This window comes from Dermacentor silvarum, chromosome 7, assembly GCF_013339745.2.
Source record: "Dermacentor silvarum isolate Dsil-2018 chromosome 7, BIME_Dsil_1.4, whole genome shotgun sequence".
Classification (NCBI taxonomy): domain Eukaryota; kingdom Metazoa; phylum Arthropoda; class Arachnida; order Ixodida; family Ixodidae; genus Dermacentor; species Dermacentor silvarum.
The window spans coordinates 125298365-125323833 of NC_051160.1; the positions used below are offsets into that span (position 1 = coordinate 125298365).

Sequence of the window (25469 nt, forward strand, 5' to 3'; positions counted from 1 at the left end):
GGCATAACTCTATCTAAAACAGGACGTATGAATTCTATGTCATCGCTAGCGCATTGTCGCGTTACAAAAAAATGCGATTAAAGGCGGCGACGAAGTGCGCGGTAAAAAATTGGATCACACATGGAAATACGGTCTACAAGTGGCATTTCCCTCTCCCAATAAGTCAGGTAGCATTTGTTCTGGCCTTCGTATAAAAGTTGCTCAGTGGTCGGCAAAAGGTGGTCGTGGTATAAAGCACTAAATACCTCTGTGGAATATGTAAAATGTGTTTCTTATTGTATTGAATTGCCCTTGTGTGAAATAATTATGCAACAATTATGCATCAATGTGTAATTAAAACGTCATGTTGTATTTGTTGAAAATAATACATATTCTAGACTAGGTGCGAACTTCCTGTCATGTGAGTGTACAGTTTTTGAAAAGAAGAAAAATGAAATATCTTTAAGAAGGGGAGTATAGGAACTCGCGAAAATGGAGGGCTTCCTAATTTGCCACTCGGGTGCCAATTTATGTGTTAGCCATTTTCACGCTGACAGAAAAAGATATTTCATCTCTAAGTCCTTCCTAAGTGTCTCGTTATTTCCGATATATTATTCGCTCTGTGTTGTGCTGATGACCGTGCGAGATTTCCGAAACATTGCTTTGCATATTTCCTTTTATTTTCTGCTCATGTGACTTCCTCTTTAAACGCTGGTGCCTACGTCGAAACAAGCATTATTCGGTTTTGAGAGCGCTGCGTCCTTTTTCTTATTCGCTTTTGTCCCCGTTCGTTTTGCGCAGCGATTACCGTGAAAACGTTCCGGATATCATACCTTGAAGTTTTTCTTAAGTGAGATTGAAAACGGCTAAAAACGTTTTACATCAAAAAGGAATGGTACCATCGAGGCCATCATTCCAGGGATTTTCGCATCCTTTTCTGTACTTCACGACAACGTTCGGCTCCTGCAAGGGAAGCCGTCAGCCTTTCTTAAGGGGCTCATCGCGCAATGAAGAGGCGAAGACATTCAATCGTGGCATGCCGGTTGTCGTCACAAGAAGGCGCACTGCTGCTTTCCTTGCTTTCCCACTGTTCCTTCCCTGAAACACTTTCTTTCTAACACCGCGAGTTTTCTGGCACGCGTGTATTATGGAGATTCTTGTCATCACCATCATCATCAGCAGCAGCAGCCGCCTATTTTTTGTCGACTGCAGGAGGAAAGCCTCTCTCTCCCAGCGACCTACAATTAGCAGTATTATGGGCGCTCTAGTCTTAGTAACGATCTTATCCTTTATGCCCAGCGTGAGGTACCCTTTCCAACTGCGACATGCAGTACAAATGTTCACCACGCGGAGCCGCTCGAGAAATGTTTTGACCTCGCAGATCAGCTGATATGAGCAAGCTCAGAAGGGCGAGCATCTCCGCTGAAGTAATTGTAGCTACTGGCTAATGCAATTTGGGGTCGTTAAACCTGAAAATTCTAAAGTTGCAACAGCATTGCTTTCTTAATATAGATATCACATGGGTACCTTGTTTTTCGAATCGTAGGCCAGCCAAAGCTAAAAAAATAAGATCGTAGCATAAAAGCGTGGACACCAGTATAGCCACGACATTGCTCAACATCGTGACGTGTTGTGGGAAACGGCTGGGTTTTTGTGGTTTGCAGCAGAAACACTGTGAGCTCTAAGAGGTAAAATACAATACATCTGCCACGCAACGTATTGCTGAATGCAGTTGTGCTGCTCCTTATTTATGAATTTTAGAACGCGGGCACGCAATATTTGTTTTCCCAGCTCGTTTTCCTTTTGCTGTCCCGTGTTGCCTGAAAGGTTGCGCTTCTGACTGACGTTTATAAAGGAAGCAAATACTTTTTACGAAAATAATTTTATTGCAAGAAATCAGCACACGTACATGCATTCACCAGTTGTGGCTCTGTCTAGGGCGACAGGCTTCCCTTGCAAACACTCATGCAATTGACGTATGATTCGAAGTTGTTTCCATTGCTCTGGCAGCCTCCGTAAACAAAGGGGCGGCACTTTTGCCTCTCGTTGTCATAGTAGAATCGCTGCAAATTACCCATGCATGGGCCACGGTGGGGCGGAAGGCGGCACATGCTCTCAATATGCCCTGCATAGAACATTCTAGGAATTAATAACTGCCGGGTGTTACAGTTTTATAATAGTAACAAACGGTGAACATGGTCACGATGGATATCTGCCATCCTAAACGTACTCACGGTACTAAAAATCAGATGTCGCGCCTCCAAATACCTCGCTTAACAGAAGATAAAGAGACACCGTTAGAGTTAGCATCAATCACCTGCCAAATCTATCGCAAATTTAATAAAACCATAAAAACACGGCGGTGAATCTTCACTAGTAGTAACATTGTGCCCGCTACTTTTTGCATACCTTACCTTCAGAAGCTATACCGTGTCTTTGAACGAACACTTTCAAAAACATTTAACTGCCAGTGGCGGAGAGCACAATAAGTCCGGGAGCTGGTTTACTCGAAGAGGCGGACCTGACTTGTACAAAAAATTGAAGTGAATAATCGACAAATAATATAAATTCACTAATAAGTTTTTTACTAATTACCTTATCGCACACATTGTAATTAGACAAATTCTAGCCGCGGAGTAGCAATGCGGATCCACTTCTAACGAATTCTCAGGATGAAACCAATTTCAAAATATTAATTTGCGAACTTTGCGGAGAAATGCGTTAAAGGCCGAGTTTCTTTTGTGTTTCATTGCATAAAATGACCTTTTCTGGAGAAAGTAAGTGGAACGACAGTGCATATTTACCCCAAGTTTGACCGCGCATATCTCGTAAATGGTGTCATCCACACAATTCTTTTCATGTCGATATGCCTTGCAGTCTCACCCCCTAGAATCTATTCATTCAAGCCAAGCTTGTATTGCCTCACATTTGTCGGCGGTGGTGCTGTTTGTGTCACGCTACTACCCTTTCGAAAACCTGTGAAAAACCCGCGTCTAGTTCACTTGGTATATTCTAAAATTGGCATGGAAGAGTATGAATGTATGACTAACACATCATGCATTAATAATAACATCACAATCTCGTTAGTTACGGATTAAGGATTAAGGATTATAAAATCACGTGTGGCGCATACCCACGTTGGATATGGGGGTATGAGCCAGGGACAAGAAAAAAAGAATGAAAGAAGGAAAACAAGGAAGGAAGAAAGAAAGAGAGAAGGAAAGAAATAAACCACGTGCGGCTCATACCGAGGCCTCATATTTCAGCTCCGCTCCCAGAGTAGAGCAGGTGCGGTGAAAGCTGCGCCGCGCCGGGTCACATGACGCGCTCGACCAATCAGGGTCGTTTGGTCTATCACGGTCAGGGAAAGCAAAGGGGGTTGGCGTGGGCTCCGCCGGGCTTCCCTCGCCTCAAATGAGTTTCGGCGCCCAGATGGGAATGCCAAGCGTGGTGCGTTCCGCCGAGGAGCAGGCTGCGTTTGAGCAACAGCGGCGCGAACTCGCCCGGGAAAGAGAGTGTCGTTGACGTGGCGATTCTAACGTGAGGGCTTGCAAAACACAGGCGAAACGTCAGCGAAGAGCTGCGGACCCCGATTTGCGGGAGTGGGATGTTGAGGCCAAACGTCAGCGAAGAGCCGCCGACCCCGAGTTTAGGGCATATGAAGCGGAACGCCCATGACAGTGATGTCTTGCCACAAGCTTCGCTTACCCCCTTTTCTCGACAGGGGAAACCTGGTGATTTTTGCAATATACATACCGTATTTATTAAAAACCTAATTAGTTATTTTTGTTAATTAGTCGATTTTGAATTTCGATTTCTTGTGCAAATAATTTCCTCCTCTACTAGTAGACCAGCTATCGGGCAAGAATTGTAGTATCTGCCACAGGCAATTTTCAAACATTTTTAAAGTGTGTGCTGAAACAGCCTGCACAATTGCATACGCCAAACATCTAATTGGAGCTCTTTGGCCATAATTGGCCCTTACGCCAGTAAACACTATACATCATCATTACATCAAAAATCTAAAAAAGTGAATACTTTATTAATCTTACACTTAACTCCATATCTGCTCCAAAGTTTGGGGCTCTTTTGATTACGTCTCAGACGCGTGATGTGATAGCAAGTCATGTGCTTGTGATATTGAAAATTACATTTGTGAAGACTAAACGGTTAAGCCTACTCCCTCTAAACAAGATTATTTTCAACATTGTTTGAGGGCGATCTTATTACAGTGAGAATAAGCACACTTCCTCTCCATTTGAATATTGCAAGCATGGCAGAAGGAACACGATGACGAGGGTGGCAGTCGTAGCTTGAGTTAACAAACCAGTGTTCCCGATGAACGCGTGCAAATACTCTGTAGTAAGTAGGCTTCTGCTTGAATAAATCTGTCAGTCACGGATGACTGGTGATGTGAAACAATACTAGTTAGAATACCCACAATTTGTGGAAAAGCGCAAGGCTCTGCTTGACAAACACAAGGACACTGCATTTTCAGAAGTGTTTCGCCTTCGCCAGACGTTTCCTGAAGACACCGGTATGTTCTGCGAATGCAAATTAAGGACGACAATACTTGGTTGTAGGAGATGTTATTATTCGATAGGTGTGAGCTTTTTGGAGTGGTAACATTATATCTCTGCTCTTTATAATTATTTCGATATGTGTTGGTAGCGTTAGATCTGCTTAGGCTACCAGTAGGCGGTCAATACCGAAATGATTTTGCCAGGCCAGATACTTGTTTTGACTGCCTGCTAGCAAGATTGTTATTGATCGTGTTTAGCAGAACCTTCCGTACAGACGAACAGTGTAGTGAAGAGATGGAGAAGGAAAGGTAGTGAGGTTAAACAGGCAAACAACATTGAGATACAAATAAAGGAGAAACTGGAGAAAGAAGAGAGTTGAATAGCACTAGCTAATATTGTCCCGAGATTTCTGTTTCACCTATGACACGAGCTTTGCATAGCTCTTTGAAATTCTATCAGTGGCTTCATTCTATCAATCGTTTTCAGCAAACAGCTATTGAATCTATGAGTGGTTTTCATTCAACACGGAGTCACACGAAAGTTTCAGGCGCTTTCGAACAAAAAGTTTAAATATTTTTCTTCAAAAGCTCTAGGAGGACACCTGGAATTTTCTGGGCAAGGGTACACTTGAGCGTATTATTGAACGTTGTTTTATGTGCACTGGATTCTCAGCTTCCCTGAGAATCTTTGTAAGGTTTAATGCAAACGTAAGTGGATGTGCATAGTTCCTGCTGGAACAAGGAATTGTTTTCTTCCTTGAAGAATCATGAACGAATCAAATGGAGCTTTTCAAATTTAACACTCTGAGTCCTAGGTATGATCACATAAAATTCCAGTATCCGCCAACACTCACAACCGCTAATTAGTTTTAAGCCGCACTACGGGAAAGTATAAAAACACAGGCTACTTAAGCATTAGGCCTGAAATATTGTAGCAGATGGCAGAGCAGCTTGTATCGCGAATTTCTTTAAAAAGTACAAAAGTAGGAGATCAAGCACTCTTTAAAGAATAAGAACGTCGTGTGTTGCCACCTATAAGTTTGAATAAACAGAACATTTACGTTCACTGCCCAACCAAGGCTCCTCTCCGAGGGATCAGTACTTCCCTATGTCTTAAACAGGCTTACAGCAAGTTATACATGCAAATTTTCTGGTCTCGTCCCAACGCCGAGTTGGTGTCATCGATATAATCGTGTTACATTCAAAAAAGGCCCAGGTAAAGCAGCAAATATCGCGCGCAGCAAATATTATAAATGGACGTGCGAACTTACCCATCTCTATTTCTCGAGTAACTCCCTCGACTGGCACATCTACTGTGGGCGCAGCTGAGGAAAAGAGCAAAAAATACACTCTTTGAGACGCCTGCTAAAGGCCACGAAACTGAAAAGCTTGTGTTGCACTTTCAATACAAAACTAAATTCTTGGGTTTTACCCGCCAAAACTACTATATGAATATGAGGAAAATCGTAGCGGGGGACGCTGGATAAATTTTTGAGCGCCAGGGATTCCTTAACACGCACCCCATGCACAGTATACGGGCGTTCTCGCATTTCACCCCCGTCGAAATGCGGCCGCCGCGCCCAGGATTTCACCTCACGGCCTCGGGCTTAGCATCGCTACGCCAAAGTAGTATGCCACCACGGCGGGCAGACTTCCATTTGCTAGTTTCATACTGTTCTACAGTTCGTAAATATCTTCGTATGTGGCTTGTCGCTGGTAGTCCTCTTTGCGGCCCCATTTTCCTATGTTTAACAGCGAGCAATATTTGATAAACAAAAACGACAGATATAATAACAAAAATGCTATTTATAATAATGTAGCAATTATAGCGTGAGTATTTCCATGTCAATCGAATACAAATAATAGGTAGTACACACCACTTCAAGCCACAGTGCATTCTCGAACTGCAGCCAGCTGAGGTTAGAATATCCATGATATTAATATAATGCTGCAAGATATCGAAAATGGTTAGTTGCAAATAATTCAAAACCCAGGTTAAAATTTATGATCAGCAGCATGTTTGGAACATTGAAAACGATGAATTGAAATATTAGGCGCAAATGTCGCAGCGAACTTGAACAGTCATTTTGCCGTAAATACTGTTTTAGCGTGTGTTTAGGACAAGCAGATAAAATGGGGCTCGGCTGAGAATTCACAAGGTACGGTAGACTGCTTCTGAATTGAGCAAGGTGGGCAAAGCATCTAGCGATAGAAATGCTGCGTTATGTCTTGAATGGCGAATCGAAATACGGCGGCCAAGGAAATTACTGCACTAAAGCTAACTGCACAAAGTAGCGTGAAGAAATAAGACATCAAAAAAAAGGCGATGAAGTAGCCCGAATTATTTATTTTCTCTACTTAAGATGCTAATGTTATCAGCGAAACTTTTAAGCATTTGCATCAAGGTCATATTTGCTTCAGTTTTACAGTTAGATTAACAGTAGTATCACATCAGAAAACATTGTAACCATGAGCATGTACAAGAAATTATCAAATTGATAAGAACATTAGGCATCGCAAATAGAAAGTATTCACGAAAATATCACAACAGTTTCACACGTATACCTATCTGTTCCATGCCAGGAAATTTCAAAGACGTTTTTGTTTAGAGAATGGAATAGGAGTGCAAGCAGAGTTGTTACTACAATATTGCAAAAGTAGGGCCACTTCTAATGATGTTTTCTTGGTATGATTATAAAAGAATATCGGTTTATCCTTTTAATAATAAAGGATAGTGATGTCGTTAAATATCAATCCAAAGGTATAACTGAGCCGTTTGCGGCATAACCAAGAAAAGAAATGACATTACACAGGCTGACGAGCTCGTAGTAAACATGTCTACCTTGAGAAGTTTGCTTAATTTTGGAACTGCACAGTGTGTATACTGGTTTAATTGCTCACTGTTTATGCGAAAGGCATCAAATGGCCCATTCAGCGAAAAAGCCGGTGTCTGTAACAGCGGAACGGCACTTAAATTCCCATTGGCTGCAACTCCCCGTCACGAGCGCGCCTTGACGTTGCATGGCGACCGAAACGGTGTCGCATGAGGGGAGAGTGCATCGCAGCGACGCCACGTAACCAGCCCGCCTCGACGGAGCAGATACGACGACGCGGTGGCGCGGGGTGAGACGGGTTGTCGTGGACGAGGCAATCGCGTGCCGCGCGCGTGCGGGTGCCACAGTGTCACTCTTGGAAGCCGGCACGCGCTCCATATCTCTCCCTCTCTCACCCCTGCTAGGCTTAGCTGCAGCGCGCGCCGGCCGGCCTTGGTGGCCGCTGCTGCTTCCTCGGTCTACCGCAGCACAGGACGTCGGTGGCATGCGGCGGTGGCGCCGCTGGCTGCTGTTGTCTAAAGTCCCTATTAAAGAAAAGTACCGCCATCTACTCTTACCCTCCTCTAATAAAGCGCTTGCTTTTTTTCTTTACTTTTTGCTTGCGAAAGGACTTTCACCATGGCTCTGCGGCGCAAAAAAATACTAAATATTAAGAAGTGTAAAGCGCGCGCTATCATCGTCCAATCGGAGATACAGGAGAGAGAGAAGCGGCGTTTATCAAAGGATGGCGGTACTTTCCTTATATAGGGCCTGTACTGTTGCTTGCTGGCTCCGGCAGCACTTACCGCTATGGAGCATTACTCCAACGCATAACTCGAAGGACCGCTCAGCGGCGTTGAATTTGACATTAATGCTTTTGCATTCACTACTTATAAGAAAAGGTGGTTAGGTGTCGTCAGATTTTTGTATTTTACGAGCACTTCACGAAGGTAATCATAGAGAAGGAAAAATTGGCGCAAGCGTGGTAGACGCCCCAGCTTCTCACCGTATGTCGTGCCACGCAGCAATTTGGCAGCATCGAAAGGCTCGCATTCCTGTATTCTACCCATCCTTAGATAAAATTTCATAGACATCCAGCGGCTGACGGATTTCAGCGTTCGTTGGATCCAAAAAGCCGGCATTGCAGAACTCAAGGAAGCTTTGTCCTATTGTTTCCCGGGTATGATTGGTTCCCACCAGAAGCGATAGCTGTTCTCTTCGCATCCACTTTTTCCCCTATATTAGGACTGTAAATAATAAAGAAAAAAGCAATATAAGCCTAATGGGTCATTACTTCGTTGGACATTTCGTGAACATCCTATTCTGATCCACCAGAGCCATTACTTTAAGTAGCGCTGGGAGGAAGATGTCAAAAATATCTTGGTAAAATTGTTTTTTGAACGGTGCAGCACCTCTGAGTATTCTCCCGAGAATGTGTTTGGAGTAATATTTATAGCGAATAACTGCTTCCTTGTACCCCAAAATATCGCCGGTGATGAAATCACTAAAGCTTTCTTTTTATACTCACGTCCGTGATTACGCGTGGAAAAGTACTCAACTCATTTTGCGCCCGAGAGAACCAAAAAAGAAAAAGAAAGCCCAAGGGCGCCTGTCTGATAAATACGTTAGGTCAAACCTCACACTTCCTGCACCTTCCCCCCTCCCACCCTGCACAACATTTCCTCTGCTTTTCCCTTTGCACGTGGACAGATTAGCACACTCACGTTTTTTATCCATGCACGTCTCCTCGCAGTGCTCCTTCGTCTTGTACAGGTTAGCGTTGCCGCCGCAGCCACCGTAGTTGAACACCTCGCATCTTGCAGCATCCATGTTGTACCACCACCTCGGCAGGTCAAGTTCGCAGGGCCCTCTGTCGGCCTTCTCCGCACATTGGAGCTTGAAATCTGCGGCTGCTGAAAGAAACAAAGCGATGGCAGTTTTTTATTCGAGCGGGCGAACTCTAAGGTAAAAATTAGAGACCATTTATGACTGCTATGTTATATTATGACCTGCTGTGTTCTCAAAAAGCAGCTGCTGCAGCCGAAGCCCTATAAGATATAGTGCTTTTGTAAGCGCTCATCCTTATGTGGCTACGGACATAGCATTTTGATAAGTACGTACGCCCTTCCATTTTCCTTGAGAAGAGGTTTTGCACATCCGCAGTGACCCCAATAGTAGTGTGCTGTTTCGTGGTTAATTCTGTGTTACGTAGGATACATCAAAATATCATTATTTTGTACAAATATTAAGGTATGAATTATTTGCCAAGAACAGAGACGTGCAAATAGGCACTAATTTGTGTATCTACTTTATGTGTGATAGAAAATGGTGCAATGTGGATTGGTTTGTCTGAGGTGTTTAAATGCTTCTTTAGTAGACCGACAGCCAACGTTATTCACGTTCGACACTAGACATCTGTTCTGTGGAGCATGTGGTTATTTTGTCCAAAATGAATTGTTTATCAAACAAAGGAGTTTCCGCATAGCGACCATATTCGTTTCACAACAGAAGCAAATATATGTGTTTTAAGATTCCAAGAATATATCTAGCAATGTCAACTTGTCATTCCATGTCTGGTAATGTGGCCGTCAGCAAACAAATTTGTACCAATACTTCAATGCCCTGAGTCCATATATGATGTTTATGTTTCGTACTGTTTTATTAACTCCACGTTTGCGCGCTTACCTACTATTAGCACTATAACACAGCGAGGTAAATCATTTTGAGACATTGGGCAATGAATTTTTTTAATGAAATTTAAGTCAGCTATGATGAAAACGAAGGACAACCACCATCTCTATTCCTTATCAAGGCTTTATTTCATATTTCTTGCAGCTAGCACGTATTAGCTTCATGATTACTTCCAATCAGATGCCAAAACTTCAGCAACTTTCATATAAAGCATTTCATAATTATACTATAATTTAGGAAACACGTGTATTCCTCCCTAAAGTAGCGTTAATATACACTGTGGTCGTTTATTGTTTTATTTTAAGGAAAATATGCAAAATATAAAAATGTTAATAACACCGTATTGTACTGGGCAAAATATTAGAAAATAGTGTTCATAAACCAGATTGCATTGTCACGCCTACATTCCATCACTATCTTCGAGTGACTGTTTTTCACCACATTGTCACCGCTACCAATTAAGTTATCGTTAGGCGCAAGACTCTCCTACGGTATTCAATATTTCTGGAATCTTGTCTGATCTGATTGAGCGCGCGACGCAGATAAGGTTCTGCATTCCAGTGTTTAGGAGCGTACGTATGATGTAAGGTGAGATATGTATAAATAGCGAATATACTTCACCCATCCGTTCTGATCCGCCTACCGACAACTCTCCTCGCTATTATCGCTTTTGTTTGACTTTTGCTTGTCTTTCTGGAGTACAAGTCCGCGCAGTAAAGACTTACATTCTTAACCTACAATTTTGGGGGTGTTTTTTTCTTCCCCATAACTGCAGCGTGATAATATAATAAAAGCACTGAAGACTTTACTGAAGTATATTTTTGAGCGATAAGCCGTTACATAAGTGTTTTCCCTTCTAATTCAGTATGAGCATATATTAGTAAATTCCTCTATTGCTATAGCTATATTTATCTGTAGTTGCTTGGTAGCTTATAGACATTGGGATTCATTTCGCTGTATTTATTCACCTACTTGTAAACAAACGCCACAACTTTGGCAACCATCATTAGGAGGAATTTTAGATCCGGAGCTCCAGAATAAATGCATGCGAACAAGTAAATCGTCTTTCTCGGCAACCACAGCTCACATGTTAAATACGTTTGTTGGATTTTAAATTGAAAATCTAGTAACCCCATCAAGAAAATTCGGGAACTTATGCAATAGGTGTCTTATTTTTTATTTCAATATAATAAAAGCTAGAATATCCAGTTTACAACATTGTAACACAACAATGAAAATGTTGCAAAACTCTTTATACTGCACCTTATAATGCAGCAATAGCAGCCGAAATGGCCGCAGTTTGATACATCTAACTTATTTATGACCAGGTCTTTTGCACAACATTACAAAAATATTTAGCAATCTTGCGCAAGCTGTAAATTTATCATCAGATCTGTACGTTGAAAATATTCTAGCAGGTGCAGCTTACATAATTTCAGCTAGTCTTGTGAAAAATTCAGGTTCTAATTAAATTTATGCTTCGTAGAGTTGACAAAAACCCAGATGCTCTTTCCAAAAATAATTCAAACCGGCACAGCGCTGTTCTCATAAGGCTCGTCTTGCATGAACTTGAATAATAAATTGTAGTCAGCCCTTGGTTATGCTTCCTTTCATAAAAACCACATAGATTTCTCAAAAGTCGATGTGAAGGTGAATGTGAAAGGCCATTCAAAGGTTTTCATATAGTTGTTTCCGATATGCACTATACTTCCTGTTACATACAATTTACGGCAATATATACAATCAATCTGGTTCGGAACTCACCATATGCGGTGCTAAGGAGAGCCAGAAATACGTAGGCCTTCATGGTGGGTACAGTCAGGCACACGACAGTGGCTAGTCAAGTCACAGGCACTGGCTTTTATACGCTAAAAGACAATAGGTTGAAATAATCGCGCAAGGGGAGATATCTGTGAGAATAAAGGGCCCAAGATAGGAAACCCTTCATAATAAAGTGTGCTGTGCAACCACGGGACAGGGTAACCAATGGAAAGATATTATACGACGTCCTTAATTGAGAATAAGCAAGATATTTCAGAGTTTCTTCACACGAATAGATTTCTCACACGTGTCTAGCATGTCGCTTTAATAACGAAACAGAAGTTACAAAGGCACTTAAGTGTCCTTACGTGCGAATGCGAAAGCATCCCGGGAGTCCCTACTATTTCGACGTGCATGTCATGTGACATTGTCCCATATTGTTATCACTTGATCAGGCGACCTTGCAACTTCTGGCGCTTGATTACATGACTCTGTCGCATCACATGATGTGACAGTCAGTGATAGTCATGTGCTCGAATTGGGCAAAATCAGTATTGAGGGTGGGCCAACAAATATTTGGCGGTGGGCCAAATCAATTGTGCAAGTGGGCCAGGTCGATTTTATACGTGGGTCAACATAATTTTCGAATTGGGTAAAGTAAATTTTGGGGGTGGGCCAAGTAAATTTCGGAAGAAGGCGAGGTTGGTTTCAAACGTGGGTTAGCTCAATTTTCCAATTAGACAAAGACAATTTTGAGGGGTGGCGACTCAAATTTTGGGGGTGAGTCAAGTCAATCTTAGGAGTGGGCCAGGCTGGTTTTACTTGTCATTGAAACGTGACGTCAATAATTCGTCACGTGGGTTTTGGTACCATCGTATGTTAACGCCGGGTGGACGCCGGATTTTCCGCTTCACTGGGCATAGAGGGAGTTTCAGCAAACACTTTCCAAAATTTTTAAAGGTTGCCTGTTGTAGATAGCACTATTCTAGTTTATCAGCTGGTCTACTCGAAGAGGCGGTCATTACTTGCAAAAAAATTGAAACGCATAAAAGACTTATTAACAAAAATTTACTAATTAGGTTTTTAAATATTTACTTTATGGCCCATCGTACAATTTACAAATTCTAGCTGTAGAGCTAGTAAGATGAATGCACTTGGTACGAATTCTCTGGATAACACCATTTTCGAGATAATAATGCCCGAACTTTGTGTTCCAGTTACTTTTGAGCTTCAATGCACAAAGAGACGTTTTGTCATGAAAATAACTGGAATGCCAGTGCATTTCTGCGCAAAGTTCGGGAATTATAATCTCGAAACTAGTGTCATCCAGACAATTCGTTCCAAGTGGAACCGCCTTGCAAACTCCACGGCTACAATTTGTAATTTGCAATATGGTGGGCCATGAGGTAATTAGTTAAATAATAGTAGCTTTTTGGTACTTAGTCGATTATGCCTTTCAATTTGTTTTCACGTAATGTGGGCCTCTTCGAGTGCACCAAACTACAATTGTGCTATCTGGCACAGGCAACCTTTTAAATTTTTTGAAAACTATGGCTGATACACTCTATATAATGCGTTCGCATTTATTACCAAGGCAAGTTTCGTTGTTCGGTGCATTATTTCCAAGTGCGAGAACAGCGTCGTGCTACGTCAATTGAAGACAGTAGTTTTGTGTAGTTTTGCTTGTGGTATGAGAGGAGCGCATCCGTAACTTGAGCGAGGGTTCGCGAACAGAAATGGTATTTTAGAGCAAGACGAATGTACTGCACGTGGTTAACGATGGTGTTCTAAAGTAAACGCTAAAACGCCCTTTTACCGTGCATTGGGTGCACGTTATGGAACCCTAGGTGGTCAAAATAATCACCCGTCCCCTACTACGGTGTGCCTCGTATTGATATTGTGGCTATGGCACGTGAAACTCTAATATTTCATTGAATTGAAAAGAGTGCGCACGGGTCCTTGATGCCGGTAATGAGCTCGTATCATACTTGTTCTTTCTAATGCATTCGTACAACATTTGAAAATCGCCTTGTAGTCCTAAACAGTACAGTCATGTCCGTTATCTGTGTAGAATTCTCGAATTGAAGCTTTAACTATGACGTTTTACATATGTATGAAGCGAGAATAATGATTTCGCTATGATGAGCCATCACTGCCCTGTACATTAACTTTTGTCACTAATTACCCAGAAAATCTCACAGCTATTAGAAAATTATGCAGAATTACTACTTCGACAACCTCACGGATTTATATCCCGATTTCCTCCGGCAAATGCAATTGTGTTTTGTCTTCATTGGTTGAGGGGTAGTTTGATTGATTGTTTCAGAATTCTTTTTGGTGGAAGATCAGAGTATGGCCGAGGAGCACCATGCGAAGTATTGTTGACTTGTCGGTGAAAATGAATTGCGGATGACAGATGTAAGAAGGCTCTAAAGAGGCTTCAATATAAATAATGGCAAAGTGCGTGAAATATACCGGGTGTTTTTTTTAAGAGGTCCAAAAATTTTTTAAAGTTGCCTGTTGCAGAAAGCACAATTCTAACCCTATATATAAATTACTCGATGAGGCGGCTATTAGTTCTGGGAGAAATCAAATTGCTTCATAAAATAATTAGCAGAATTACGCTATAAACTTTTTACTTAATTACTTTACGGCACATATTTCAACCTACGAATTATAGCCGGTGATTTCGCAAGGCGTATCCACTAGGCAGTAATTCTCAGGACTGTACCAGTTTCGAGATATTAATTTTCAAGGTGTCCGACGAAATGAATTGGTGCTCCAGTTCTTTTAAGAAAACGCTGTTTTATGCATTGGAGCACAACAGTAACTGGAGAATCAATGTATTTCGTCAGGCACTTTGAAAATTAAGATCTAAAACTGGTGCAGTCCACAGAATTCGTTCCAAGTGGATAGCCTTACCAACTCACCGGCTATAATTCGTAGAAATAAGTATGTGCCGTAAAATTATTACATGAAAAGTTAGTTGCGGTTCTTTCTTCTGTCTGGTGTTTTACGTGTCAACACGAGTTCTGATTATGAAGCACGCCGTAGTAGAGTGCTCTGGAATAGTTATGACCACCTGGGGGTTCTTTACTGTGCACTACAACGTAAGCACGCGGGTGTCTTTAGGGTAATTATGCTAATTATTTAAGAAACCATTTTGATTCCTCGTAGAAATAATGGCTGCCTCATCGAGTAATTTAGATCAGGTATTATAATTGTGCTACTGACACAGGAGAATTTAAAAAATTTTTGCACCTTCTAAAAAATATATCCTGTATAACCACTAAAATATTGACAATGACCAGTTATGTGTGCTTAGTTCATTTATTAAAATTTTTTGTGGAAAATACATCAGTGACATAATGCTTAGAGGATAGGTCACATCAACGCTCTACTGATTAGGCCACTAGGATCATAATAGAAATTCATCGCACAACGGTATTGGAGAAAAAATATACTATAACAAAAAATACAGCAAATAACTTATAAGCACATTTTAACGTTCGCAAGGAACAAGTTAAAAGTAACAGAAAAATTCATCTATACCATAAAAATTGGAGGACGCTCAAGCTTCGGCTTTAAGAGTGAGATCACCATAGCCTTATCGTGCCCCGTTCGCATCGCATTTTTCTTTGAGTAGCCTTCACTGCAACACAGAGCGTGGTTACAAGCTAACAAAGACGAAACTTACACCAATCCCCTTAAAGTCGGCTTCACTTTTAAACAGAAATGCATTGCTGGGAAGTCGTTTTTCCAGGGGATTATCAGTCGTCTTATATTAAAGTGTGAACGCCCTAAGACGGTTTTTATTATGTTATTAATTGTTTGCTATTGCCCCGACGAGCGCGCGTGTCCAAAACACATTAGGCAGGCCAAATCCTAATTTGACCTGCTGAGGATGCGAGCGCAACCTGGATAAAATTTTAGCAAGTAGTCTACCCGAGCGCGCCGCTGTTGTTATGGTAGAAATGCTGGCAAAAGGGTTTGTGTTTGAGTTTCCTCGTAACAGAGTTATGTTTTCTCATACATTCAAATAAACAGTCCGACGCTACCATGTCTGCCTGCAGGTTGTGGTTAAGTCGTACTTTAACATTTTTCTGACGGATTTCACTGTGAGAAATTCAATTTTCTTCACTAACACCTTGCACCACGCGGGGTGCCTGCGCGGTCGGGGTTGTTCATTATGATTTTTTCCTGCACTAACAACTTGCGCCACGCGGAGAGCCTGTGCGGTAGGGTTGGTTCGGGATGATTTTCTCCGCAACGGACGCCGACACCGACGCCGGAATTTCTGCGACACCGGATTTTCTGGGGCCCTTAACGCTATCGCGTTTGTAGCGACGCGGCGATGGCGCACCACCCCCGCAGCCATAAACAACTCCGCGGTGCGTCCCGCGGTCCTGCCGTGAACGGACCATCGTAAGTGCTGCACACCAGACACACGGACACATGATCATAACCGCCGTGCCGAACGTCGTCGAGTACGCGAACTCTCTTTTCTCATTACTTTCTTTACTGCTTTCCTTTCGCACTAAGTCCGCGCACCGTACCGCTCCTTTTCCCTCTTTACCCCTCTCTCTCTCTAAAGCACTCGCCACATCCAGCGCGCGGAGTGCGCCCGCTCAAATCTCTCCTTTTTAGACAGAAATCAACTAGACCTTGTTACAGAAAAGACGTGTGTCCGTATCGTTCCCCATGGCTCTATAAAGTGGTGACCCGTAGTTCGTCTTCGCGGCACTGCCGAAGTTATTGTGGAGCCATGCACAGCGACGAGATGCAGCCAGACACTCAACCTACCGGAACGACGAAGCAACCTGACGTCTCCGTGGTTTCAATCTGACTCCCACCATACTGGGACCGGAACTGCGGGTTCCCCGCAGTTTGGTTTCTACAAGCGGAATCGCAATTTGTTCTCTCTGGCGTTCGCACGGAACAACGCACGTACCATCTAGTTGTATCGGCGCTGTCACCTACCGCTGCAGAAGAAGTTGCCGATCTGTTTGCCGCACCGCCTCCCGCCACTCCGTACAGCGATCTAAAGGCTGCACTGCTCGAGCGCACAACATCGCAGTGAGCCTGCATGCAGCAGTTGTTGTCCGCGGCGGATTTGGGAGACCACCGGCCAAGCCAAGTCCTTCGCCGTATGCGGCAACTCATGAGCGGCAACACAGCAGTCACCGATGACAGGATCCTGCGGGAACTGTTCATGCAGCACCTTCCAGTACATGTTCAGATGGTACTCGCTACAGCCACTACAATGGAACTCAAGAGCTTGGCCAGTTTTGCGGACAGGCATGGAGGTAGCGACGCAAGCAGTATACAACGTAACACCATCGAACACCACTGAGTCCAGTTGCGCAAACAACATCCACCGCCGCTTCCACCATCGACGCGCTCTACAATCGCCTTGAACAATTAGTGTGTCCTGCGGAGCGTCATCGCACTCCAACCTCATCACGGGAAGTACCGCAGCTCAAGTACACCACAGCGTACAAGAGAAGAACGCTCTCGGTCTCAGACGCCACCACGGGTATGCTTTTATCACCGCCGTATCGGACAAGACACCCGCTACTGCCTCCGTCCTTGCGCGTGTCAGGGAAACGAGCCGGCCGAATTTTAATGGCGACAACCGGTTATGGCTCAAGCAAAAGTCCCCTATTTCATGTTATGGACAGAACCTCGGGTCAACAGTACCTGGTGGACACCGGAGCCGAAGTAGCCGACGACGCCGCCGACCTCCTACCTCCAGGCGGTATCGGTAGCAGGATCCTTGTTTACAAGTCACGGTCCCTGACCCTGATACTCGGCCTGCGGCGTGTGTTCCGCTGGGTTTTTCTCGTCGCGGACGTTGGCAGTGCTTTCCTTGGCGCTGACTTCCTGAACCACCATGGACTGCTGGTCGACGTGAAACGCCAACGCGTGCTAGGCACTGCTACGTTGCTCTCTGTTCACGGCGTCGTTTCCTCTGACTCACCCGTAGTCACCCCAAACACAACGGTTGCTTTTACTTGCCTCCTTCAAAAGTTCCCGAACCTCAAGCGACCACCCGACTGGACAAAACAAGTGCAACATAATGTTCGCCATCACATCTTAACTGGCCCACCTGTTTATGCTCGCCCACGACGACTCGCCCCGGACAAACTCAAGATTACCCGATAAGAGTTCGAAGACATGTTTTAACTAGGAATCATACGACCATCGTCCAATAGCTGGGCATCTCCGCTCCACCTGGTTTCCAAGAAATCAGGTGACTGGAGGCCATGTGGGGACTACCGATCCCTGAACGCAAAAACCATTCCCGATCGGTACCCGCTGCCTAATATACACGCTACAGTGTTTTCGATCGTGAGTTGCTCGCCATATTCCTCGCCGTGAGGCATTTCCGACACCTACTTGAACGCCGCTCGTTCACAATCTTCACTGACAACACGCCTCTCACCTATTCAATTGGCCGCTCTGAATCATTGTGCACTCCACGTGAGGTGCGTCAGCTCGCCTTCATCTCAGAGTTCTCAACTGACATACGCCACGTCAGCGGCATTGACAACTCACCTGCCGACGCCCTCAGTCTCGTGGATGCTATCACACGCAATCGCTCCAAGAGCTCTACGTCAAAATCGTTTCCTTTCAACCTCCAAGAATTGGCTACAGAACAAACAAATGATTCTGAGCTCCGTCATCTACGCGAAACGTCAACATCTCTTCAGCTTGAATCCGTCACCTTGGCAGATGTGCCAATTATTTGCGACACGTTCACCGGCACACCTCGAGCTTACCTTACCGCCTCTTTCCGCATGCAAATATTCGACGTTTATCACACTCTTTCTTACCCTGGCATTAGCGCATTCCAAAAGCTTGTCTCATCACGTTTCCTGTGGCCGGGCATGAACGGGAACATGAATGACAGGGTCCGCTTGTGCGCGCCTTGTCAGCGCGCGAAAGTTCAACGGTACCCTGTTCCCCGACAAAGCCTTTCTTGCAACCCGACGAACGTTTCGCCGTTGTGCACGTCGACATCTTCGGTCCGCTACCTCCATGCCAAGGCTATCGCTGTCTTCTGACAAGTGTCGCCCGTTTTACCCGCTGGCCCGAAGCGACACCCATTCCCGACATGTATGCAGCTACGGTCGCCGCAGCCTTTGTCTCGACTTGGTATCCCGATGTGGCTGTCCAACAAAAATTGTCACTGATCGAGGTCGCCAACTCAAATCGTCCCTTTTCGCAGAGCTCCTTCAACTTCTCGGAACAGCACGTTCGCGAACTGCCTCGTACCATCCTCAAACAAATGGCCTCGTCGAGAGATTTCATCGCCACCTCAAGGCAGCTGTCACAGCGCACGGCTGCCCTAACAAGTGGGTTGACAGACTTCCACTCACGCTTCTCGGAATTTGATCTGGCTTCAAAGAGGACCTCTCCGGCACCACTGCAGAACTTGTTTACGGTACATCACTTCGCCTGCCAGCGGACTTCTTCGAAGAAAACACCCCAACCTCCTCTCTAACAGCAAGCTAGACGTCGACCCGCTTCGCCATGTCGTCCGAAACCTCCGTCCGCAGCCTACGCGTTTGAACAAACCCCGTGCAGTGTACGTCACTTCAGACTTACAGACAGCCACACATGCTTTTGTGAGGTACGGCCCTGTGCGCGGCTCGCTTCAGCCCTACTATCTCGGACCATTCCCTGTTGTAGAACGTTTCTCTTCGAACTTCGTCGTCGACGTAAATGGGACACGAGATGCCATTGCGGCTTGACCAACTTAAACCAGCATTCAGCGAAGCCCCCGCACTTAATTATCTCACTGTGCCTTGCTTCCTTGGACATGCGGACGCCGCCTTGCAAGTGCGCTGTTCGTCACCTTCTCTTTGTCGCGTTCACTGGGCTGCCAGTTGTGCATTGTAAACATCGCTCGTCGCTTGAGCTTCCTGTCTAAGGGAGGAGCAATCTGTAGCGGCGCGGCGATGGCGCACCACCCCCGCAGCCATAAACAACTCCGCCGGGCTGCCCGCGGGCCTGCCGTGAACGAACCATCGTGAGTGCTGCACAACAGACACACGGACACATGACGAGACCCACCGTGCCGAACGTCGTTGAGTGCGCGAGCTCCTAGTTATCATAACTTTCTTTACTGCTTTCCTTTCGCACTAAATCCGCGCACCGTACTGCTCCTTTTCCCTCTTTACTCCTCTCTCTCTAAAGCTCTCGCCACATCCAGCGCGCGGAGTGCGCCCGCTCAAATCTCTCCTTTTTAGACAGAAATCAACTGGACCTTGTTACAGAAAAGACGTGCGTCCGTCTGGTTCACCACGGCTCTGCACGTTAAAACGTACATGCTATACACAAACAAGTGGACAGTATAAACATATAGAATAGTAGAAATTCAATAAAGACAAAGTCAAACAAAAATTTTGCAATCCAGTGCTTCTGTTGCTTTAAAAACACAAAATATGAGCATAAGCAAATATTAAAAAAAACTAATTATATCCAAGAAAATAGCTTTTCTATTGCCTTCTTAAAACTAAAGCGGAAGAGAATTGTGTTAAGATTAATACGTGAGGATCAGTATTTAGCAGATCAGGAATTTGCCATTTAATAGCTGCTGTGCATAGTTATAGTTTTATAACTAACCAGTACCAGTAGAAAGGGATGAAATATAACGTGTCGATGAGAGAAGCACTAGCGCTTGAACGCAAGAGCTGGCAGGTACGTGCTCTTCAAGAATGCTATCGCAGCAGCAGCCTCTAGTAATGGGAGGAACTAGAAATGTGTGGCGCTGATATATCCCCATGTAACAACGTCTTGTAAAAATTAAAATTAACTTAGTTTGAAAAAAGACATTTGATTTAAAGAAAACATTTTCGGTTGGAGCGAATGTGTTTTGCGTATGCTTCAGAGGAAAAACTTTTTTCCTTGAGGTGCTACTTCCCCGAATTCCAACAAGACGTGAAGAACTATCAGTGTCTCGGCGGTCAACAGGTGGGAGTGAGAGCCACAAGTGGTCGGCATCGGTCACCGGTCAACAGGTAGAAGTGGGAGACACAATTGTGGCCTGTTTTAGGATAACGGAAAGTAACCTCAGTTGTCGTATTCTTGTTACAGGCTGCCAATTTTATAAGTTGGGCTTATTGACGTGGAGGGGTTTGGATGTCCCAAGTACATTGCGAATAGCTCCCAAGTTTCTGCCATTGGAAAGGCTTTAGGTCTGTGGCGCAGATAGCTATGGAAGAGCTGCGATCTTCCGTTATGGGTGGGGCAATATAGTCGGCAACACATACCCTCGATGCTTGATGCCCATATTACAACTTGTTGTTTAGATGCATAAACTGAAAAAACCATAAACTGCTGAAACAGCAGTTTATGCAGTTTCAGCATAAACTGCTGAAAGGACCTGCTCGACATTTAGCGCTACTGTCAGTACACATCGTGCATGGTTTACTTCAGGGTACGCACCTGCGGCCAAGCCAGTGCTTCCTCCGTGGTGTTTGAGCCGTCCACAAGTACATATAAAGATTCCAGGACTACAGAAGAAGTCAGATGTACCGGCCCCTGCTCTAAAACAACTGAGCTTACTCCTCTTGCATGAAAAGTACAGCAACCACGTGCACATCTATACCGATGGATCGACTACGTCGTCCAGTTCTGGTGGTGCGGTGGTTATACCAACGCGAGGAATAACACTGTGGTTCAAGACATCGCATGTCACGACCTCAACGGCGGCAGAACTAACAGCTCTGCGTCGTGCACTAGAAATCATTGATTCTGAAAGACCTACAAAATGGGCTGTGTTTTCAGACTCAAAACCGGCATTACAATGCATGCAGTCAGTTCTCCGACGCGGCTGTCATGAACAGTTGACATACGAAACCGTGAAACTTCACCATCACGTCCAACAAAAAGGCCACGAGGTTGTATTTCAATGGGTACCTGGTCATTGAGGAATCAGTGGCAATGATTCCGCAGACAACGCTGCTCGCACATCACACCAAGATGAGCTCAGCGTTCCAATTCCACTTTCGAGGACAGACGCCGCAAGGCAGCTTCGACACCTGGCACGCAGTCTCTCACTGACCGAGTGGAACTCGCCAAACTTACGATTAACACGACTGCTATCAATTAAACCCCTCACTGCAACTCCGACCTCCATTCGGACTTCCTCGACGTGAAGCTTCGCTTCTCTGTCGCCTTTTGGTTAGGAGTTGCCTTCACAAAGGCATACCCTACATTCATTGGAGTGACCGACAGTGCAGCATGCGAGGTCTGCGGCACCGACGAAACTATTGACCACCTGCTGTGCCACTGTCCACGATATGACCAAGAAAGACAAGAACTTGCTAACGCGTAAAAAAACTGGACAATCGGACGCTTTCCGTACAGGTGCTGCTGGAACACCGCCCCCATCGCTCGTCGGCCCATAAAGCGGTAAAGACACTTTTGTGCTTTTTGAGTGCGACGGGCTTGTGTCAACGTCTGTGACTATTAGTGCACTAACACACCCGTCAGCGAACTAACCGCTCATTTCCCTTCTTTCCTTCCCTCCTCTCTTTCCTGTCATCCTTGTGTTCCCTCTTCCCATTCTCCCAGTGTAGGGTAGCCAACCGGACGTTATCCTGGTTAACCTCCCTGCCTTCTGCCTTTCTCTTGCTTCCTCCTCCTAGATGCATAAACACAGCAAAACAGGGAATACAGATTTTTTATTACAGGATTTGTATGTTTTTTCGTGACACCAAAGCGTTAACGACCCATGAAAGAGCCTTTTAATATTACTGCGATATCGAATTTCAGTGTCTTGATGTGTTTCACCGTCGACGGTACTGCATAGGCCTCCAGTATAAAGGCGCTCGTTTGGAGGTGCATTACGTCAGGCACTGCGAAGGACGGACCGACTACAGCGAAAAACACGCCAGAATGGTATTTTGTTGTGTCGGTGTAGAACTCAAGGCAAGATCACTTAAACTTAACTTCTAAAGGTGAATTCGAATGTGTGTATCTGGAGCGTGATTTGTGATAGATAAAGGATGCGTCACGTTCAACGAGTTGCCACTACCAAGTAGGTTGGTAGCAGGTTCGCTGAAGTCATTAGATGGTGTTCAAGCAGTGAGGTACTCATTCCCTCACAAAGGTATGGAAAAGCCGGGGCACACATGTTGTCGTTAATGTTGAATATAAAAGATGTTCACAAGTTAACTTTCAGAAGATATGTCAGACTCTATAATAACCTAAAAATATAGAATGACCGCAGATTTCATTCTACATAAAGTCAGAGTACAGGACATGTCCCGAAAGCTGCGGTGGCGATGTGAATGTCTAATAGTGGTAAGGGTCTAGCATCGTTAGAGAGCTGGGTGCAGTAGACTGATGAACTATCAAGCCGTATTCCATACATTAGCCAACAGGGCTCCTGTAGACGTTGAAAGGGCAACAAGTTCATTGTCCTCAGGCATTTAGTCCTCAAGAATTAAAACAAGTCGCACTTTCACCCGAAAGGCCAAGCATCGATTGCGATAGCGAATTAGTAGACAGCTATACGAATTAAGCATAGTAGTTTTATCGGCGGCCGTATAAGGTTGTAAATATTTGCTTACTAACTAAATAGACAAGCACGGTGTCACATACGCACAGGTAAACATGAACACATCTCGCTCGATCACCGCGGAAACTCGTCAAAACACTGGAGTGTGAAAGTGCACCAGCGGCAGCGAGCAAATTGACCTTCGCGCTGGCTCTCGCTTCAACACAAACTAAATGTCGAAAGCACAGCGCAAACGAAGCTACCGGCACTCGGCACATGCACTTTGTATCCATCGCAGATCGCTTTGAAGATAAAGCTCCCGCGGTCGCACACTTCGGCCACATCACAGATCGCTTTCGAGACAGGCACCCGTGCGGCATCTCCGTGAGCAGCAGCAGCAGCAGCAAGAGCAGAACGCACATTCCACACCGTCTACGTTGCCTCCTCCCCGTACCTCGCGCGTAAACAAGGACCGCGCGCGCTTCCAGCCGTCTTGCTCTCTCGTGTGCGCTAGATTAAGCTGCCGACTCCCCCAACTGCCGACTCCCCGAGATTAAGATGCCGACTCGCCCTCGCACGCTTTCACTCGTACATACAGCATACGACGCGCGGCGACGGTTTTGTCACCATTGGACTTTAAACGGAACTTCACGGCGACAATGACGGCGACGGAAAAAATGCGCTTGGAGTTTCCATATAATTTCTGGCACAATATATGCGGAATGAATCTAACTTCTGAGTCCAATATGATGCCGAGAAACTTGCGTTCTGTGCTTAGAGATACATACTGCGAGAGAGCTCAATAGCAGCGTCTTGTACTGTTCCTCTCTTATTTTTGAAAACAACGCATGTACTTATCAGTGGGCTAAACATAAACCGTTTGCATCTGCCCATTTACCTACTCTATTTCAGCCATGTGCTCGACACATCATCCGCAGATAGCAAGGTTGCACGATTTAAACTTATCGGTCCGACGTCGATGATACCGAGGAAAACATTCTGCGCTGAAAATTTGTGCGCAGAGAGCTCATTTTCACAATAAAGACTCTACAACTAAGGATGCCGTTTTGCGGCACAACAGTTCCTTGGGTTAAATACCTGGCCAAATATTGGCCAACCGCTGCATGGATAGGACAGTCAGACACGTAGCTTTTGATTATAGTTAACATGTTGCCACGGACACACAGCTCAGAAAGTTGGCGTAGAATCCCATAACGTTATGTGATGTCATACACTTTCTCCAAGCCAAGAAATAGTGGCAAAAACAACTGTTTACGCATGAATGCATCCCTAGTGTTAGCCGCAATGCGAACAAGGTGGTGATTTCTTCATCCACTTTCTCCAAAGCCAAATTGTAAGTTATTTAGTAATTTGTTAGTTTGCACAAGATGATTAGACGACGATTTATTATGTTTTCAAATACTTTGCACAGAGAGCTTGTCAGAGCTATCGGCCTGTAACTTCTCGCTAAGGATGGGTCCTTAACTTCTTTAAGAATGGGGATGATAATAGTTTCTTTCGAAGGAGTTGGAATGTACCCTGCAGCCCACATGACATTGAAAAGAGACAAAAGTGTGTTCATTTTTGCAGTAAACATCATCATTTGAAGATGAAGAGGAGGAGAAAAAGGATTATGATTTATTGACATCTACTCTGAAGGGCGCGGCGACAAATATTCACCTAGACTGCTTTATCAACTCAGTTTTGGTATATATGCTTATCGTTCTAGCATACATCTCTTTACCATTTTCTCTCTTCCATATAACTTCTAAAACAAGCTTGTATACCTACCGTATTATATAGATAATTTGGTCGCCACCTGGTACGGATTTGCAAGAAATTAGAGAAGCCTGATGATCAGCTAATGAAATGGACCATTATATACCTTTTTTGTGCACGTTTGCGTTCAAGGAGCTTTCGCTCTCCGTGCTCTTTGAACCGAAGTAAAGTTTCATGTAGTACAATGCGCAAGAGGTATGATGTGTTCCCCCAGAAAGTCATCCGGGTCTTACAGGCTGTCGCCTTGGCTAGTCACTAAATAGAGAGGGTCTGTTTGGCGGCCTTTTAAATTATTCACACTATTTCACTCTTCTCGTTAGTGTAAAACATTACACTAAAGATATACTTTTTCAAAACACCTTGTATTCTTCTGCCCTAATTACTTTACTTGTTTGATCCTAATGAGGTTTTC

General features: G+C 44.5%; 2 protein-coding genes across 2 annotated transcripts in view; one reads left to right on the forward strand and one right to left on the reverse strand.

Annotated features, from left to right (window-relative positions):
* Positions 1–25469, forward strand: part of LOC125946965 (boophilin-H2-like) — a 51615-nt gene that overhangs the window by 9591 nt on the left and 16555 nt on the right. The gene's annotated exons all lie outside the window — the stretch shown is intronic.
* LOC125946964 (boophilin-H2-like) lies at positions 1876–11875 on the reverse strand. The gene is made up of 4 exons (XM_049671192.1): positions 11770–11875; positions 9039–9227; positions 5773–5826; positions 1876–2104 (listed from the first exon to the last, which is right to left on the reverse strand). Exons 1-4 carry the CDS (start codon positions 11810–11812, stop codon positions 1914–1916), a joined length of 477 nt encoding a protein of 158 aa, XP_049527149.1. The 5' UTR covers positions 11813–11875; the 3' UTR covers positions 1876–1913.